The sequence below is a fragment of the Neofelis nebulosa genome, chromosome 1 (genome assembly GCF_028018385.1).
Source record: "Neofelis nebulosa isolate mNeoNeb1 chromosome 1, mNeoNeb1.pri, whole genome shotgun sequence".
NCBI classification, from domain to species: domain Eukaryota; kingdom Metazoa; phylum Chordata; class Mammalia; order Carnivora; family Felidae; genus Neofelis; species Neofelis nebulosa.
In genome coordinates, this window is record NC_080782.1 from 83,550,805 (window position 1) to 83,569,970 (window position 19,166).

The following is a 19,166-nucleotide window of genomic DNA, read 5'->3' on the forward strand; positions in this document are numbered from 1 at the left end:
TGAGTTGCATTTTCACTTCACTTCAAAGATAAACACTTCACCCTTTCAATCACATATTCAGTCTCTCATCCATTTACTCAGTTCATTTTAAAGTTTTACCCTGTTTTGGGTGGTAATATGGAAGCTTCCTGACGAGATAAGAAATAATAAATTCAGTTTGAAAACTAAGGTGGAAATACTCCTTTCTTAGTTTTATTTCAAATATTTTCTGGGGCGCCTAGGTGGCTCAGTCAGTTAAGGCTCCGACTTTGGCTCAGGTCATGATCTCACATCGGGCTCTGTGCTGACAGTTCAGAGTCCGGAGCCAGCTTCAGATTCTGCATCTCCCTCTCTCCCTGCCTTTCCCCCCCTCACACTCTGTCTCTAGCTCCTTCAAAAATACATAAACATTTAAAAAAAATGTTTTCCTACTTGTATATATTTGAAAAATAACTAAAAGTTAAAAAAAAAATAATGCCAAAGCAAAAGGGGAAAATAGCTTAATGCCTGTAGGTTGTCCATGATTTTCCAGGTTCTTATTAGGCTAACATGACAAAGAAGATTCCTTACACACTTGGGGACATAGTGTGTGCATTCTTTCCTTCCCCTGCTGTGTGGCTCCATGGAGGCAGGCGCAGGCGCTCCGGGAGGCACAGTGCTCATTCAGGCTTCTGGAATACGACAGTGTGCTCCAAAGTCCCACCTGCTCTCAGGAAGTGACTTGGATACTGGGAAAAGTACTGCTTATTATTTGTTCCCACGTGGTCCCTGCTGACTTCTTTTGTAATATTGTTAAAAAGTTTTCTTTACTGAAATAAATATATTCCATTTGTATTATGCCATGAATTTCATCTGCAATAATGAGCCTTCCAGTAGCTTTTGTGTGTTACCTCTTTTTTACATCATTTGTCTGGTGGCACCAAGAATACGCCTCACTGAAAATGGATCCATTTACAGTCAATAATAGAGTGGCTAGTGTTCGTTTTTCTTGGGAAAACTAAAATGTGCTTCTTTTATCCTATTATACTGATCCACCAGCTTCAGATTATCTGATTTTCAAGCTTCTCATTTTCTCCTGTATCTTAATGCTATTATTAACAAGAATTCTGTTGCTAATGGTTTTGAAAAATAATATGTGTTCTTTCAGCAACTACCTGTACTTTTATGGTTTGTCTGATTTAGCTGGACTTTGATAATTAATCCAAATACTCCTTTGTTGTGGATCAAGTGTGAGGAGCCCTAATGTTTCTCAAGATTTGTTTTCAATTTCCTTAATTTTGCTATCAGAGAATGGAGTTAAGATTCTAACTATTAGTCACTAGGTGAAAAACACTTGTAAGTGTAGAGTCTGTAGTCTATATTCTTTATGAGTGATATATCCATATATATGTATACTATGATGCATATGTATATATATGTGTGTGTATATATATTTGAAGAGAGAAGAGAGGTTTTTTTATTAATTTTAGAACAATATTTCTATGAATATCTGTGCATGTTTTTTCGTGGTGAGATATTTTTCTTAAGTATACTCTTTTTTATTTGTGTATAGTTGGCATACGATGTTACCTAAAGTATATATAATTTATTTTTATTTTTATTTTTTTTAGAGCGTGTGACCTAGGGAGAAGGGCAGAGGGAAGGAGGGAGGGAGGGAGGGAGGGAGAGAGAGAGAGAGAGAGAGAGAGAGAGAGAGAGAGAGAGAGAGAAAGTCCAAAGCAGGCTCCACGGTCAGTGTGTAGCCCAACGCAGGGCTCAATCCCACAACCCTGAGAGCATGACTTGAGCTGAAACCAAGACATTCAACCAACTGAGCCACCCAGGCACCCCTAATTTTATTTTTGTTAACACATACAAAAAATCCTATTTTAGAGTCAGTTTTATCAATATGCTCTATCAGGTTCCCAGCTCATAATTGAGTTTATATATATTTTGCACACATTTTCTATTTTAGAAATAATCTTCAAATTTCTTTTGTCTAACTAAATACTAAAAAAAAGTGTATATAAAAGTGTATTATAAATCTTCAAATTTCAAATTTCTATCTATAAATACTAAAAAAAGTGTATATAAATCTTCAAATTTCTTTTGTCTAACTAAATACTAAAAAAAAGTGTATATGCATTTATTTATGCATGTGTTTATTTATCTATTTATTTATTGACTCAATCTATAGTCATTGTTTTGAAGAATGCATTTCAGGAAGAGATATAAAATCTTTCTTTGTTCTGAGACAAACCTACCTACTTCTAGGACCTGTGGAATTTCATACATTTATTTTTTTAACCAATTTGTTTGTTTGTTTGTTTTGTTTTGTTTTGTTTTGTTTTTAGTGCCCACTCTGTGTAAGAAATTATGCTGTGTTCTTGAAATATTATGATGAATACACTGGAAATAATCTTGGGCCTCATGGAAATCATTTCACATTTGTGATGAATGTGCCTATAAAACCACAACTATTCTTTGGGTGTTTTCCTAGGAGCATTTCTTTTGCCCAGAGCAGATATGTAGGATATGCTTTTAGAAATTTCCTACCATTGTTCTATATTTCCTCCAGAAATTTTTAAAAAATCAGAAATCAAAAAAAAGGGAACATTTCTCTTTTAAGTCATTGTTTTACGCAATAGCACCTCTTTGGTTGACTTGCTAAGACCCAAAATCCCCAGATTTTCTGATGTCCAGAGAGTAGTTTTCTACCATAGCAGTTTTTAACTAGACTTCATGGACTCCTCAGGCAGTGGTCTCAAACTCCAATAGGTGGAAAACTCAATTGAGACACTTGTTTAACAGGCATCTGGTGATGGCCAAGGAGTATATATGCATTTTTAACAATTCAGGAGGTCCTGGACCACAGTGCCCCGTGAGAGCCATAATGGACTTCAGGTGGTTCTGTTTAAGCCCTGAAACAATGACTACATAGATTGTTTTCTTTTTTCTTTCTTTCTTTTTCTTTTCTTTTTTTTTTTTTTTCAATGAGAGGGTCCAGAGGGATTTAGGAGACTTTGATTAGTTTCTCAAAGGGGTCTGCAGAATACTATGATGCTATTAGGAGCAATAGTTTACAAATGGAAGCAAATACTGGTAAAATCAGTCACAATGCCAGCAACAAGAACCCTCTGCTAAAGGTCTAACAATTGGAGGAAAGACTACAAGTCAGATATAAATACTCAAGTAGTTCTGTAATCTAAACCAGTGTGCCCTATACAACACTGCTGTTTGAGAACATCCCAAAAGTTAATAGATTTGTTGGTAAACTGGTGTCTCAAAAAAGTTTGAGAAACATTGTTTTTTTTTTTTTAATTTACATTATTATAAAAGTAAATAGATTTTAATATGCTAATTTGCATTGTGGGTCTCTTTAAGTAGCATTTAGTATGTAGTGATTCCTAAACCTATTTGATCATAGAATCCTTGTAGAATGAGGTTTGAGAAGTGCCCTTTGATGAGGGACAGATATTCATCTTTCAGTGGAGCATATAAAAAACTTTTATCATAACTCTGTCATGAAGAAAAATTTTAATTGTGTTCTAAATACTAAATAATAAGAAAGCAGGGAATCATATTTTAGAAAAATTTTTATTAAAATAATATGGGGGAGGGAGGAAAAACCCTCAACATGGACTTATCCATTGTTAGTTAATGGTAAATCAAAGTCTTACCCTAAGATGGAAATGTAACCTTTGTTTATAATATTATTAGGATTTAGAAGAATTTTATATTTTTTTAAGAATCATAGAACTCATCCTATAATAAACTGACAATCATTATTTCAGGTATTTTATAGCAGTGATTGGTGGACAGCTAAATTTATTTGCCTGTGGATAAGCCTGTATGCCCAAAGTTTCTTGAAAGAAGACAGTCATATAATGTTTAGGAAAAAAATAGATAAAAGGCCAGATTAGTTTAGCAGGGAAGATGAATTGATTGTATTCAGGTAAGATTTTTCTGGGGAGGTGAGTTGGAGGAGAGGACAAACAGAATGGTGAAAGAAAGAGGAAAAAAAGATTAATTGACTGAAAGCAAAAGTAAAAGGGGAAACCCTTTCCTAATTTTGTTGACAGTGAAGAGTCTGAGAAACAGAAAAATAGATATGTGTAGGCAAATAGAAATTATGAGCTAAGATGTGATGAGTAGAACTCTAGTCCTGGAAGATATTGTAGGGAAAATAAGACAAGTGTGGGCTATGCTAGTCCATCCTTTGTGTTTAATTTTGCTTTAAATGGACTTCCACAAAATGAATTTATCACAGAATTATTTTTCCATATATTAAGAACCTTCACAATAGCCCTTGGGAGAACACTGAGCTAATAGTAATAGGAAATAAGGACTACTAATTAATGGACCTCTACCGTAAACATTGCTTCTTGGGGACAAAAATGATTAGATTTAGGTCACACATATTTTTCTGTCCTCTTTCACTATGAAGTTGTAAAGATGCATTGAATTGAAAAGCCTTTAGCACTCAATATTGTTAAATTTCTGCAATACAAGATTATTCTAAATCCAGATCATGAAGGTAAGACCTCTTCATATGGAATCCTCAGGCCCTACATAATTTTTTTTCATGTTTATTTATTTTTGAGATTGAGAGAGAGAGAGAGAGAGAGAGAGAGAACCAAGCAGGGGAGGGGCAGAGAGACAGGGAGACATAGAATCCAAAGCAGGCTCCAGGCTCTGAGCTGTCAGCACAGAGCCTGACCCAGGGCTTGAACCCATGAATCATGAAATCATGACCTGAGCCAAAGTCAGACGATTAGCCGACTGAGCCTCCCAGGTGCCCCAACCTTACATAATTTTTAAACAAGTAGCACTGTTAGGTTAGAGGGTTTTGACCCCAAAGATGTTTTAGGAAGGTGTGTGTTTCTTTGCTTACTTTATAAACACAATACTTGTAATGAGAATGGAGCTACACAAAGCCTTCTTATTTTTCTAGCTAAACTATTAAAGAATGAAGAAGAATTCTTCAAGTCTGAAAATTTGGCTTATATTTAGTTCCAAAGGAACACCTTTAAGATTTAGAAGGTTAAACCAGACCCTTCAACCACATGAGCAAAGCCTAAAAGAAATCAAACAGGCAAAATGAGAGTCAAGCAACAGCTAAATGATTCACAGTATATTTATTCTCTTTTCTTTTCATTTTTGGGTCATGATTTTCATGGTAGAATCTTAGTTATATGCTGATCATCCATGTTTGTGTTCTCTGGCATGCCTGTGGGTGAATGACAGGTGTGAGCAGGGCTGTTTAGAAGTAGACTTTAATGTATGTGGGCCTAATATCAATTTAGAGATGAAATAGTTTTTGTAGGCACTTGTGGGTTTTTTTTGGGTTTTTTTTAAAGCCTTGTTTTACTCTTCAAGAACAGGACTAAATTCCACTGTTTAAGTTGACTGACAGGGTCTCTCTCAAATTATCCGCAGAGGTACCATGACATTTTTGGTCCTCCATGAAAACCTCTATCATACGGTTACAAGTCTGATGCCAGCGTTTTAAAATTTAACTGAAATGAAGTGGATTACCCATTAAATTGTCACATGTTTGGAACCCTCCTTTTAGATCCATGTGATGAAGGTAAACTTTTTCACATGGAATCACCAGGCCTTACATTATTTCTAAGAGACTTTCCACGTGTTTTCTCACCAAAGGGATTGTATGCTTACCTTACAAGAGTGCAGATTTTTCAATTTGTTATTAAGCCTCAAGATAGTTCTTAAATGCCATGTATGTTTTAAGAAGTGACATTAATAAAGAAGAATTCTTTAAATCTTTGAAAACTTGGTCCACAGTGTCATTTGGTGAGGTTAGTTCTATTCTCCATATGCTTGAAGTTTAAGATATTTTTCTGTATTCAGATGGTAGTGTGATGTAATTACAAAAGTAGAAAACACTAATTATAAAAGGGAAAAATCAATCTTTATTTATTTTAAGTTGTTTTGTTCTTATGAAAGCAATAGATATCACAATTACTTAGACTGCAGTTATTTTTAAACATGATTTCATGAATTATATAGTCTAGATTTAACAATTAGGTTGCTTCTTTTTAATGATATAGGAGGAATCCTTCTAAGGTCTTGAAAACTCCTTTTGTCTTGTCACTTTTTATTTTAAGTTAAATTTTTATTTTAATTTCATACTTACAAAAATTATCCAGATTCATCAAATGTTAATAATTTACCACATTTCCACCTTTGCATTCACTGTCTCTGAAAACTCTTTTTTCCTGAACTGAGAATAAATTACAGATATTTGTCCTTGTATACTTCACTATATTTCTTAAAAACAAGGGCATTCTCTTTCATAATCACAGTATAGTTATCCATATCAGAAAATTAACAATCATGAAATAAGAGCATCAGATTGTAGACCTTACTCACATTTTACCAAATTATTCCAATAATGTTCTTTGTAAAAAAAAATAAAATAAAATAAAGTAAAATAAAACACTGATCATGTATTGATTTCTGTTGTCATGTCTTTTTAAACTCCTTTTGACTAGAACATTTCCTAATCTCTGTGTTTCATGACATACCACTTTTTTTTTTTTTAACGTTTATTTATTTTTGAGACAGAGAGAGACAGAGCATGAACGGGGGAGGGTCAGAGAGAGGGAGACACAGAATCTGAAACAGCTGAGCTGTCAGCACAGAGCCCGACGCGGGACTCGAACTCACGGACAGCGAGATCATGACCTGAGCCGAAGTCGGCCGCTCAACCGACTGAGCCACCCAGGCGCCCCGTGACATACCACTTTTAAAGAGTACAGACCAGATGTTTTCTACACTTTCTGTCAATTTGGGTTTGTGATGTTCCCTTGTGACTAGATTCAAGTTGTGACAGACTTAAAAAAATAAAATTGTATAAGATATGATTTTACAACAACAAATCACCTTCCTGTTTATAACTCTGAGAATCAATATAATTATTTAATTGTCATATTTGTATCAAACAATACTCATCCCCAGTTTCCCTAAAGAAAAGACTCTTTTAGGAGATTTTATATGCATTTTTTTTTTTTAGTTTTTAGAGAGAGAGAACACAAACGTGAAAGTGGCAGAGGGAGAGACAGAATCTTAAAAGATAAGTGCAGAGCCCAGTGCAAGGCTCAATCCCATGACCCTGGGGTCATGACCTGAGCCAAAATCAAGAGTTGGACGTTCAACTGATGAGCCACCCAGGCGCCCCTATATTCATTTCTTAATAACAAACTTGGTTTACTTATTGAACTTGTTAGTCTTGATGGTTTATGGAAGCACATAGATTGTTTCAGTATTTACTGAGAAAACAAATAAAATGTACAAATAGATCTTCTCTTTCACAGTTACACCCGAATGTTCACAGAAAGGAAGAAACTTTTTCCTCTCCATAAATGAACTCAAATTCTTAGCACAGCTCGTAAAATCCTTTTTGAAGCTGGAAGAAAATGTTGAAGAATTATTGGAAGAAATATTTATATCACTCAAGACACCCAGAAATCCTTCAGGTAACATGCTCCTTTGTTTAAATTTGTAAATCAATTCTTCTCTCTGTTTTCACTTCATGCCACTAAATCTATACCATTACTTGAAAAAAAATGCATGATAGAATCCTTTAAATAAATATTAAATATAATACACACCATAGAATTATATTTTCATCCTTTATATGTGGCAAACTCCATAATTCTAATTAACAAAGCATTGGAGGTCAATTCTGGATAATGATCTTTAGATAAAATCAGATTTTTTTTTTTTATTTTTTTTTTTGATTCAGAGAAGCACAGCCTAGCCTATGGAAAAAACAAGCATAGTGGGTGATGTAGTATCTCCTCTTCTGCTCCTAGCTGCCAGATGACTTTAGGCAAGATAGTTCATTTTTTTAGATCTCTGTTTTCTCATCTTCAAAATGATGGTGTAGGACTAAACTAACTTTCTCTCTCTCTCTCTCTCTCTCTTTTGTTACTACTACATGCTTCAGATCTCATTATGTTATGTAGGGTTGTGGGAATTCAATGATTTAGTGTTATGTATTTAAAAGAATGTCTAGTAGGTCACAATCAGTAAATGAGAGCTGTTATAAAAGTAATAATAATTATATAATGTTTTAAGTTTAGTCTTCACAAAATCCTTTTGAGGCAAACTATGCCATGTATGTTGAAATAATGTTTCTAGATTTCAAAATCTAGATAGTTAAAATATGTTCCCTGTGTTCCTATCTGTACTTCCAAATATTTTCATCTGTATCAGAATAAACCATACAAAGTTCTCTTTTGCACGATACCATATATCATGTTAAGGACAATTAATAGAGCTTGTGGCTGCGTTTGCAAAATGACGTGAGAAAACCAGATGATTAACAATCAATCAGAAGATTTCAAAACCCAATTTCTTAGTAAGAAATTACATATACTTTAATATATGTATTAAAGTTTAATATGTTTAATATGTTTACTTTTCCATTTCTTTAGTTAATTTGCCTGGGTGAATAATATTGGGAAAGTTATAGGATCTAAGTTTCTTTCGTTTTAAGCATAGCTTATACTTCTGTGTGTCAGATTACATTTAAGTAGCACTATGAAATTATAAAGTAAAGTAGATCATTTTTTCAAGTTTGGAGATAATTTGAAGAAAAATGGAGGTGGATGTCAGGTTTCTAAAAGCTATTAAAAAGTCTAATAGGAAAATAATAAAAATATAAAGATAGAAAATATGAAAATTAAAAGACAGAATGGAAAAGTAGATTTAATTAGGAGATAATATGAACCCTAGCGGGTCTTCTAGATTTAACTGACTGGGTCAGAGAAAGATCTGAGTAGATAAATATGACATCCTAATTTTTTAGTGACAAGTTGGTGCCTCAAGCAGTTGACAGTTGATGTTGGTACTCATCCACCATGGTTGGCTATGATTTTGCATCTCTCATCCACATCTCTAGCAGATCTTTTCTGAAGTGTGAATCAAGAAATAGAGTGGACTCCAACACATATAGCCTCTTACCTCTTTGGACTCATATTGGTCCAACACTAGGCTCTAGAGAAATTAGGTGGATTTTAAGAACTTTATTCCTTTAAAGAGCAGCATAAATTCAAAATCAGAATTGTATTAGAGAAGTATTATGAAGATAGAAAACTTAATGGCTAATGATTGAGGCAGAGGTTTGACATACTGATTTCAGAATAAAAGGAGAAAAGGAAAAGCTGGTCCAACTTATTTAGATTAAGACCAAGAAATGTTGAGACTTGCAAATGCTATATATTTGAGAGAAATAGTTATCATTAAAGAATAAAATCAACAGAGAAAACATATAATTATGCTACATATACTGCCTTACCCAAATTTGTCATATAAGCAGCATGGCAGATAAAAGTAACTCAAGTTCACATTAATAAGAATGCATTATAGAAACACAGTTGTGGGTTATTCAACATAGTATGTGGAAGGTATTTTGAAGGACAGGTATAAGAAATATCTTAAGTACTAGACTATCCCCTTGTGATATATGCGTTCTTCATTGTTGAAATTCATGTTTTTTAAAACAAAGCTAAGATTGATTTAATCTGACATAACTTTATATAAATGGCTCCCTGAAAAGAGTGATCTTGAGGGAAATTGTCAAGAAAAACTTAAATGTTTTATTCAGTACAGCCAAGTTAATCAATTCTTATCAAAAGCATAGTTTTTTTTTTTAAATCAGGAAGGAAAAGATTCCTTGAAATGGATGATTAAAGAAACCAAATGCATCTTAAGTTATCCTGATAGTTAATGTTTTGCTTGGAAATCTTGTGTGGGAGGGAATAGCGAAAAAAAAAAAAAAAAAAGATCAAGTCATTTGGTTTCCTGTGTATTTCTTTTGATTGGAGCATATTTTGCTAATAAAGATCTTGGAAAGAGTTGCCTACTATGTCCATGTAACCAAAACAATGTGATGAAAGTGAGGGTTTGTTTTTTTTTTTTCTTATTGTCCAGATGTTTTAAAAATATCCAGGTGCTTAACACCACACAGAGAAAATATAAAGATGATTAAATATTTTACTTTTTACTTTGATGTTTACCATTATATCATCAATTTAGCTAAATTGGCCATGCTCTTAGTAATTTGAATATGATACAATAGATTTTGTAGAGACATAAGCATTTTCAGAGAAAAAAAAGATATTTAGTTATTATATTTATTTGGTTTTTTTGTTTCGTTTTGTTTTTTCGTCACGACTTGATGGTTTTCTGTTTTGGTCATTTCAGTAAATGATAGCACATTATTTGACTGTAATGGTGCCTTACTGTATTTCTTTTAGTTGATCATGTCTTCTGGAGTGGCCTCAGGTTTGATTTATGGGGCACTTCTAATGCTCCTTTGGAATAAAGTTGTTCTTCGGGCAGTTCCTCAAATTTTCCAAAGGTGGCATCTGAGATTTATCTAAACCAGGAGGTTTCTTGGCCCTCATTTTTCTTTAGCCCCAGCAATGACAAAGAGCAATGGCTGCTTCAATTGGATGTAAGAAGAACACTTAGGGTTTGTCTCAGAAGAATCAAAGATTTCAGATCTTCTGAAAGATTGTTTGTACTCTTAGGGGGTCTTAAGAGGGGTCAAATGGCTTCTAAGAGTTCCTTAGCTAGATGGTTAAGGGATTGTATTAGGGAGGCGTATGTAGTTAAGGTAAAGAGGCTCCTAGGGTTTGTAAAGCTCATTACACTAGGACTTTAGCTGTTTCTTGGGCAGAGAGGTCGAAGGCTTCCACATTGGAAATTTGCAAGGTGGCCACCTGGGCTTCTCTTCATACTTTTTCATAGTATTATCTCTTGGATGTAGTCTCTTCCACAGATTCAGCTTTTGGTGGGAGGTTGCTTGTGAGCCAGAAAAGAACAGTGAAGAAAAGAAAGACTTGTAGTTCCCACTTAGAGCTGCCAACAAGGCAAGTTGCTTTGTAGTGCACACAATGGGAGCCTATGAAGACCAATTTGGGTGTGAAAGTGGATGTCACAGGGAAGTACTGCCAACCTCTACTCTCTATGAAAGAAAGCGACAGTGTGGAAACTAACCAGAAATGTAAAATGAACCACAGTGAACTCTTTAGGGAGAGACTGTTACACAGCTGGCATTCCTGTGACCCTCTGCACTCTACTGAGGTCCTTAATCTGGGCATCCTCTTAAGGAAACCAGTGTTGACTGTATATAAATAACTATGTTTTAGAGTGATGAGCCAAAAATGATCTACTTTTCTAGACAATGCTAGTAAGTGAATAGAATTTTCAATATATATTTAAATAGGTAAAATACTTTGCACATGTTCACAGAGCTCATAAAGTTTGACAGGGCCAAATTTTGATGTTGACCATTTGGAATTTCAAGTGAATGCAAAGATGCCATAATTCACTAAAACCGTAAGATATCTTATTAGTCTAGAATCGGTCCTACTAATACTGCCTTAAAATGATACCCTTTGCTCTTTATATAGGATTAGGTTTAATTTTTTTTTTTTAATTTTGGGGGGAAAGATTGTATCCTAAAAGTTAACATAACAGCTTCATAATTCATTTTCTGTCTTACTGTAGAATTGCTTACCAGCAACAGAAGTCTTGGGAAGCTTATCTTTTTTTATTCATCTTGAAAATAGGCAAATGGTTTGTATAAACATCAAGACATATTACTTTGAGTGAATAAGCATAATGTATTTGGAAGTGAAAAGACAAATATAAGATAATTAACTTTTTTTGTAAGTCTTAAATGATAGCTGCACAATGGCAGATAGTTATCTCCAGAAATAGATCTGCAAAGCTTGTACTTTGAACTAGTGTTATTTTTCCAGAGTAAGTATCTTTTTAAATTAGCTGGCTTTATGAGCTATCTGTAGAAAAGTAAGGTGACGTTAAGAATCTAAGCATTGTCCCTTCACGTCATTAACAATTTTATCTTTATTATGTCTTCTTCTTTAAAATTTGTTTTGAATAGTAGTCCATGCATATAGGAAAACTTTTAAGAAGACAAAAGAGTAGACTGTAAATGAAGTCTTTTTCCACTCTACTTGTGTAGTTTTCCTTTTTAGGGACAACTACTATTCACCAAGTTAAAATAACACGGAATCTTGTCATACGATGGATGCAGAGCTGCTTTTTTATTAACAGTTATATAGAAAGACCTCATTCTTTCTAATAGCTGAATAATTTTCCATTGGTGCATGTACCATAATTTCACCAGTTCCTAACTGATGAGCATGTAGGGTTCTTTTTTCCTCTCCGTTTGCTACCACAGACAATGACACAGCAGATTTCCTTGAAACTATGTCTTATATGAGCACATACGTATCTGGCAGTATACTTCTGAAGTGAAGTTGCCAAGTAAAAAGTTATGGTAGTTAAGAGGATAAGAAGACAAGCTTTCATTCTTTCTAATAGCTGAATAATTTTCCATTGGTGCATGTACCATAATTTCACCAGTTCCTAACTGATGAGCATGTAGGGTTCTTTTTTCCTCTCCGTTTGCTACCACAGACAATGACACAGCAGATTTCCTTGAAACTATGTCTTATATGAGCACATACGTATCTGGCAGTATACTTCTGAAGTGAAGTTGCCAAGTAAAAAGTTATGGTAGTTAAGAGGATAAGAAGACAAGCCATAGACTGAGAAAAATGTTTGCAAAACACATCTCTGGTAAAGGACTTGTATGTTAAATATGCAAAGAACTCTTAAAATTCAACAAGAAAACAACAACAACAACCAAAAAAACAAAAAACAAAAAACCTCAATTTAAAAAAAGAGCAAACGATCTGAACAGACTCCTTACCAAAGAAGATATACAGATGGGAAATAAGCATATGAAAACATGCTCAACATCATATGTCATCAGGAAAATGGAAAGTGAAACAAAGAGATACCACTACATACTTGTTAGAATGGCTAAAATCTAAAACACTAACACCACCAAATTCTTACAAAGACGTGAAGCCACAGGAACTCTCACTGCTGATGACAATGTAAAATAGTATAGCCTCTTTAGAAGATGATTTCATTGCATCTTATAAAGCTAAACACTGTCTTTTATGACCCAGTAATCACATTCCCAGGTATTTATGCAAATGAATTAAAAACTTATGTTCACATAAAAACCATCATGTGTGTGTTTTTAGCAGCTTTATTCATAACTGCCAAACCTTGGAAGTAACCAAGATGTCCTTTAGTAGATGAATGCATAAACAAATTGTGGTGCATCCAGAAAATGAAATATTATTCAATGATAAAAACAAATGAGATATCAAGCCACAAAAATACATGGAGGACTCTTAAATGCATACTGCTAAATGAGAGAAGCCGATCTGAAAAGACTACATACTATATGATTCCAATTTAATGAACTTCTGGAAAAAACAAAAGTATAGAGTTGGTAAAGAGCAGTGCTTTTCAAGGCAAGGGAAGAGAGGGATAGCGGTGACTAGATGGAGCACAGGAGACTCCTAGAACAGTGAAATTATTCTATATGATACAGTAATGGTGGACACATACCATTATGCATTTTCAACCCGTAGAATACACAACACAAAGAATGAATCCTTAATTTCAAAATAGATTAAAGATGTAAATGTGAGACCTGAAACTATAAAAATCCTAGAAGAGAGCACAGACAGTAATTTCTCTGACATCATCTATAGCAACATTTTTCTAGATATGTCTCCAAAGGCAAGAGATATAAAAGCAAAAATAAACCATTGGGACAACATCAAAATAAAAACTTCTGCACAGCAAAGGAAACAATCAACAAAACTAAAAGACATTGTACAGAATGGGAGAAAATATTTGCAAATGGCGTATCAGATAAAGAGTTAATATCCAAAATATATAAAGAACTTATCAAACTCAACACCCAGAAAGCAATCCAATTAAAAAATGGACAGAGACATGACAGACATTTCTTCAAAGAAGACATCAAGATGGCCAACAGACACGTGAAAAGATGCTCAACATCCTTCATCATCAGGGAAATGCAAACCAAAATTTATTGAGATACCACCTCGCACCTGTCAGAATGGCTAAAATTTAAAACACAATAAACAAAAAGTTTTGGTGAGGATGTGGAGAAAAAGGAACCCTCCTGCACTGTTGGTGGGAATGTACTGGTGTGGTAACTGTCGAAAACAGTATGGAGTTTCCTCAAAAAGTTAGAATTACTCTACAATTCAGGAATCACATTACTGGGAACTTACTGCCCCCAAAATACAAAAACGTTAATTCAAAGGGATATACGTACTCTTATGTTTATAGCAGCATTATCTACAATAGCCAAATTATGGAAGCAACCCAGGTGTCCATTGACTGATGACTGGATGAAGAAGATATGTGTGTGTGCGTGTGTGTGTGTGTTTAAGTGTATGTACACACACACACACACGCGCGTGCGCGCGCACACACACACACACACACACACACACACTGGAATATTATTCAGCCATCAAAAAGAATGAAATCTTGTCATTTGCAACAATGTAGTTGGAGCTAAGAATGTATTATGCTAAACGAAATAAGTCAATCAGAGAAAGACCAATATGATTTCATTCGTATGTGGAATTTAAGAAACAAAAGAGATGAACATGTGGGAAAGGCATGATAATGAGAAGAAAGGGAAACAAATCATAAGAGACTCCTAATGATAGAGAACAAACTGAGGGTTAATGTAGGGGAGGGGAGTGGAGGGATAGGCTAAATGGATGATGGGCATTAAGGAGGACACTTGCGATAAACCCTGGGTGTTTTATGTATTTATGAATTAATTCTACTTCTGAAACCAATATTGCACTCTATATTAACTAAAATTTGAATTTAAAAGTATTCTTGGGCTATTAATTTTTTTTAAAAAAAGAAACAAACAAAAAATAACAAGCAAAGGAAAAAAAGAGAGAGGGAAACCAAGAAATAGACTCTTAACTATACAGAACAAACTGATGGCTACCAGAGGGGAGGTAGGAGGGGAATAAGTGAAATAGATGATGGGGATTAAGGAATGGCCTTATCCTGATGAGGCTTGGTGACATATGGAATTGTTGAGTCACTATATTGTACACCTGAAACTAATATAACACTGTATGTTAACTATACCAGAATTAAAAACTTAATTAAAAAAAGAATGAATCCTGATGTAAACTATACACTTTAGTTAATATTAATAAATACTGGTTCCTCAATTGTAAAAAAATATACCACACCAATGCAAGATGTTAACATTAGGGCAAACTGAGGGCAGAGAGAAAGAGAATATATGGGAAACTCTGTACTTTCTGCTCAATTTTTCTGTAAGCCTAAAGCTGCTCTAAAAAAAAAAAAGTCTACTAATAAAAAATATATAGTATGGACATTTTGAAAAAGAGTGCTAAGTCAGTTTGTCCTATCCATTTTGACTGCTAATGGTATTTTTGTTATGCAGAATTATTTTATGGCTTTTGCATTTAGTGTCCTTTTGAAAAATCTCTACACATATCTTTTGAAAAAGTATTCCATATTTTAATACCTTGTAGTTTCATTTTTCTTTATTTAAAGATCTTTCATGGGGCTACTGGGTGGCTTATTTGGTTAAGTGTCTGACTCTTGGTTTCAACTCAGATCATGATCTCACAGTTGTGTGAGTTTGAGCCCCACATCCAGCTCCTCACTGACAGCGCAGAGCCTGCTTGGGATTCTCTGTCTCCTCTCTGTGCCCCTCTCCCACTCATGCTGTCTCTGTCTCTCTCTAAATAAATAAATAAACTTAAAAAATATTTCATTAATCTAGATTTTATTTCAGTGTTAGAATTAGTTATTTATAATACCATTTTTTTTTAAAGACAATAAAATGCAAGCCATGGTGAAAGCAATTCGGGTTAAATGATATAACGCTGATCTAAAACCCTCTCTATGTTGTGGTTTGTGTTGAGAAATGAAGCAGGATTCCTAAACTGTAGTCCACAGGCCCTTGGGGTTAATGAGTGCCCTATGCAAAAGAGCCTGGGAATCCCCAATAGTATTTATGTGTGTATGTATGGGGGTGCGAGTGTGAGTATGTGTGCACATACCTACTACGCAATCATATGGTGCATTTTGGCTGGAGTGTTCTGTCACTTTAATCAAGTTCTCAGAAGTGTTCACAAACCCAAAATGATTAAGGAACTCCAGAGTAGGTGGGTGGGGAGATGGGGAAAATGGATGATGGACATTAAGGAGGGCACTTGTTGGGTGAGTACTGGGTGTTATATGTCAGTGATGAATCACTGGATTCTACTCCTGAAGTGAAGACTACACTGTATGTTAACTAACTTGAGAATAAAAAAAATAAAGTAATAATAATAAAGAAACACTAGAGTTGAGGAAAACTTTTCCTCAGAATAAACTCTGATAAAATTTCCAAAAAGGATATTATTGTTTACCAAAGGGTGTTTTTACCTCTCCAAGGAATGTTTTGGTTTTGTTTTTTTAAAATATAATTTGTTGTCAAGTTACCTAACAATACAGTGTGCTCTTGGCTTCGGGAGTAGATTCCCATGATTTATCACTTACATACAACACCCAGTGCTCATCCCAACAAGTGCCCTTCTCAATGCCCATTACCCGTTTTCCTCTCACCACCCCCTCATCAACCCTCAGTTTGTTCTCTGTATTTAAGAGTCTCTTATGCTTTTCCTCCCTCTCTGTTTGAAACTTTTTTTTTTCTCCTTCCCTCTCCCATGGTCTTTTGTTAACTTTCTCAAATTCCACATATGAGGCATGTTTTTGTAAATTATATTACTTAGAAATCATTCATGATTATGCTCATAGAACCACACTTAGAAAAAAACAAAAAAGAAAAACCCCACACATCTGCTAAATGAATCTATCAGTCAGAGCCCTATTGATAAGAATCAGTAGATTTTGAAATTTGTTTACTCAGGATGTAAGCAGAAACTGACTCTTAGGATCCTAAAAAAATGTTTTTAAATGCATCAGAATATATAATTCATCATAATATGTCAAATCTAGGCAAAAGCAAAAGGTAAATGCTAAATCATTTATTTAAAATTAAACTGTGATTAATAAAACCTTAATGGAAAAGTGGAAATATTTCTTTTTGGCATATTTTTAAATTACATTTTTGTAGCTCTATTTTTTTCCCCATGGAAAAGACTTCCTTAATTCTCAAAGATAAAGGTGAGGAAATAATTCCGTTTTAAGAGCTGGAGATTATTTCTTATCCCAGTGTTTGTATTTTTCCAAAGGATTATTGTTATATTTATTACTAGCGTAATTTTTCATGATATGTTGATGTTTATTCATGTACTTTTTTTCTTCCTCATTTCAAGAAATGAAGTATTAATGTGCTAAGGAACACCATCATTTCTTAAATGCACCATTCTTTATTTAGAATTTAAATTTTTAAGTGAAAAAAGAAATCCATTTTAACTTTGTACTCTTATCCTACATTACCAACATGACGATGAATTAATGACAAAGGGATCTATATTTTACAGATTACATATGCATGTATGTCAAATATGAATATAAATGGCATACTAATTTCATCAAGTTGTATATATGGAAAGGGACACTATATTTTGATCCTGTAGTTATTGTAATGGTAACATCACCCTACATCTTTTGACTATGTTGTCTGAATCTTGATATATGTGTATGTATGTGTATACTATGTATAGAGCTTTTCTACATAATTAATGTTAAACTGAGCCTATTAATTCCGTCTAGCATGGTTTATTTTCCTTAATGTATGTTTGTGTGTTTGTTTTCTGTTGCATAGGAATTTTAGAAACAGCCAGTTGGAAAGTTGTAACAGAGAAACCTAAAAGAAATGCAACTAGTGTTCCTTCAGAGCAATTGCTACCAGTAAAAGAGGTGAGTGACGAGAAAAGAGTGGTATTTTTTACTCATATATAATAGCATCATATGTCTGTGAATACATTATGAATCAAAATGCCTTGAGTTTTACCCTTTGCCTCTAAAATAAATAAATAAATAGATAGATAGATAGATAGATAGATAGATAGATAGATAAGATTGATTCCTGGTTGAAAATTAGCTTATAAGCTTTGGGTGCTTAGGTGGCTCAGTAGGTTGAATGTCTGACTTCAGCTCAGGTCATGATCTCACCAGTAGTGGGTTCCATCTCCACATCAGGCTCTATGCTGACAGCTCAGATTCTGGAGCCTGGATTCTGTCTCCCTCTCTCTCTGCCCCTCCCCCCTTGCACTCTGTCTCTTTCTCTCAAAAATAAATATTAAAAAATTAGAAAAAAAAACAAAGCAGGTTGTAAAAGCTGGGTGGATTCAATTTTTAACTAATTTATGTAAAAATAAAATGAGAAATGTGTTTTCAAGCCCTCTGATGTTAAAACTTTGCAAAGAAAAATTCAATTACAACATAATTATATGCATAATGAAAATGGGAGCCACTTTTTTGACCATGGATTTGATTATTGATTATAGTATATACAAAAAGCACTAAATAAATGCTGTACAGAATGTGTGTATATGAAAACTAAGCTAATGATCATAGTCCCAGTAATTTTAGGCCTAAAGAAACCATAGAAATCATCCAGAGTCAGAAAAATAAGTAATTCAGTCAGGTATATTGGCTTAGAGTCTTCTGAAGTCAGAGTAGATGAATTATTACAGTAAACAAGATTACATTAAAACAGGGAGAAAGTAATGCTAAGCACAGACTCACCTACTTAATGTTCTTAGTACATAAGGGAACATTAGAGGACTTGGGGAAAGTATACATTCACAATTGTATTGAGCCAGACCATAAGAAAAAGGAAAACAAAACACCACCAGTCTCCATTCTCTCCAGTCTCCCACTCCTCCCACACAGAGCAATGCAGATAATTTTAATTCCTCATCTCTTGGAACAAAAGTTGTGTTGCTTACCACTTTGTGGGTGAAGAAACTAAATAAAATTCAAAAGAAAAAAATCCAGAAAGGTACAATGATGTCATTTTCTTTGAGAAATTTCTTGTTGCTATTTTTTGGCTTGTCTGGATTTCTGAGAGTGAAAAAAAAATGAAAGACTGAATATTAAACTCTGTCTTACGTTGGAATACTTGTTAACAATAAACTATAAAAAAGACTATAAAAATCCAATTTAGACTTTATTAACTATATTGAATTTAAAGGTTGCTTTATGTGATAAATAGTAAATGTAACTTTTAACTCTCATAAAGATAGTTTTATTGAACTATATTTAAGAGATTAAATTTTGAAAAAAAG

At 34.0% G+C, this 19,166-nt stretch overlaps 1 protein-coding gene across 3 annotated transcripts in view; it reads left to right on the plus strand.

The window, feature by feature from the left end:
* The window catches only part of KIAA0825 (KIAA0825 ortholog), a 387,603-nt gene that overhangs the window by 95,099 nt on the left and 273,338 nt on the right, over positions 1-19,166 (plus strand). For 2 of the 3 annotated variants that reach the window (XM_058728632.1, XM_058729187.1), the window contains 2 exons: positions 7,296-7,457; positions 17,699-17,814. In XM_058728632.1, coding sequence (XP_058584615.1) covers positions 7,296-7,457; positions 17,699-17,814 — 278 coding nt within the window. The remainder of the gene's footprint in view (positions 1-7,295; positions 7,458-17,698; positions 17,815-19,166) is intronic. The other variant, XM_058729962.1, reaches the window with a different exon arrangement.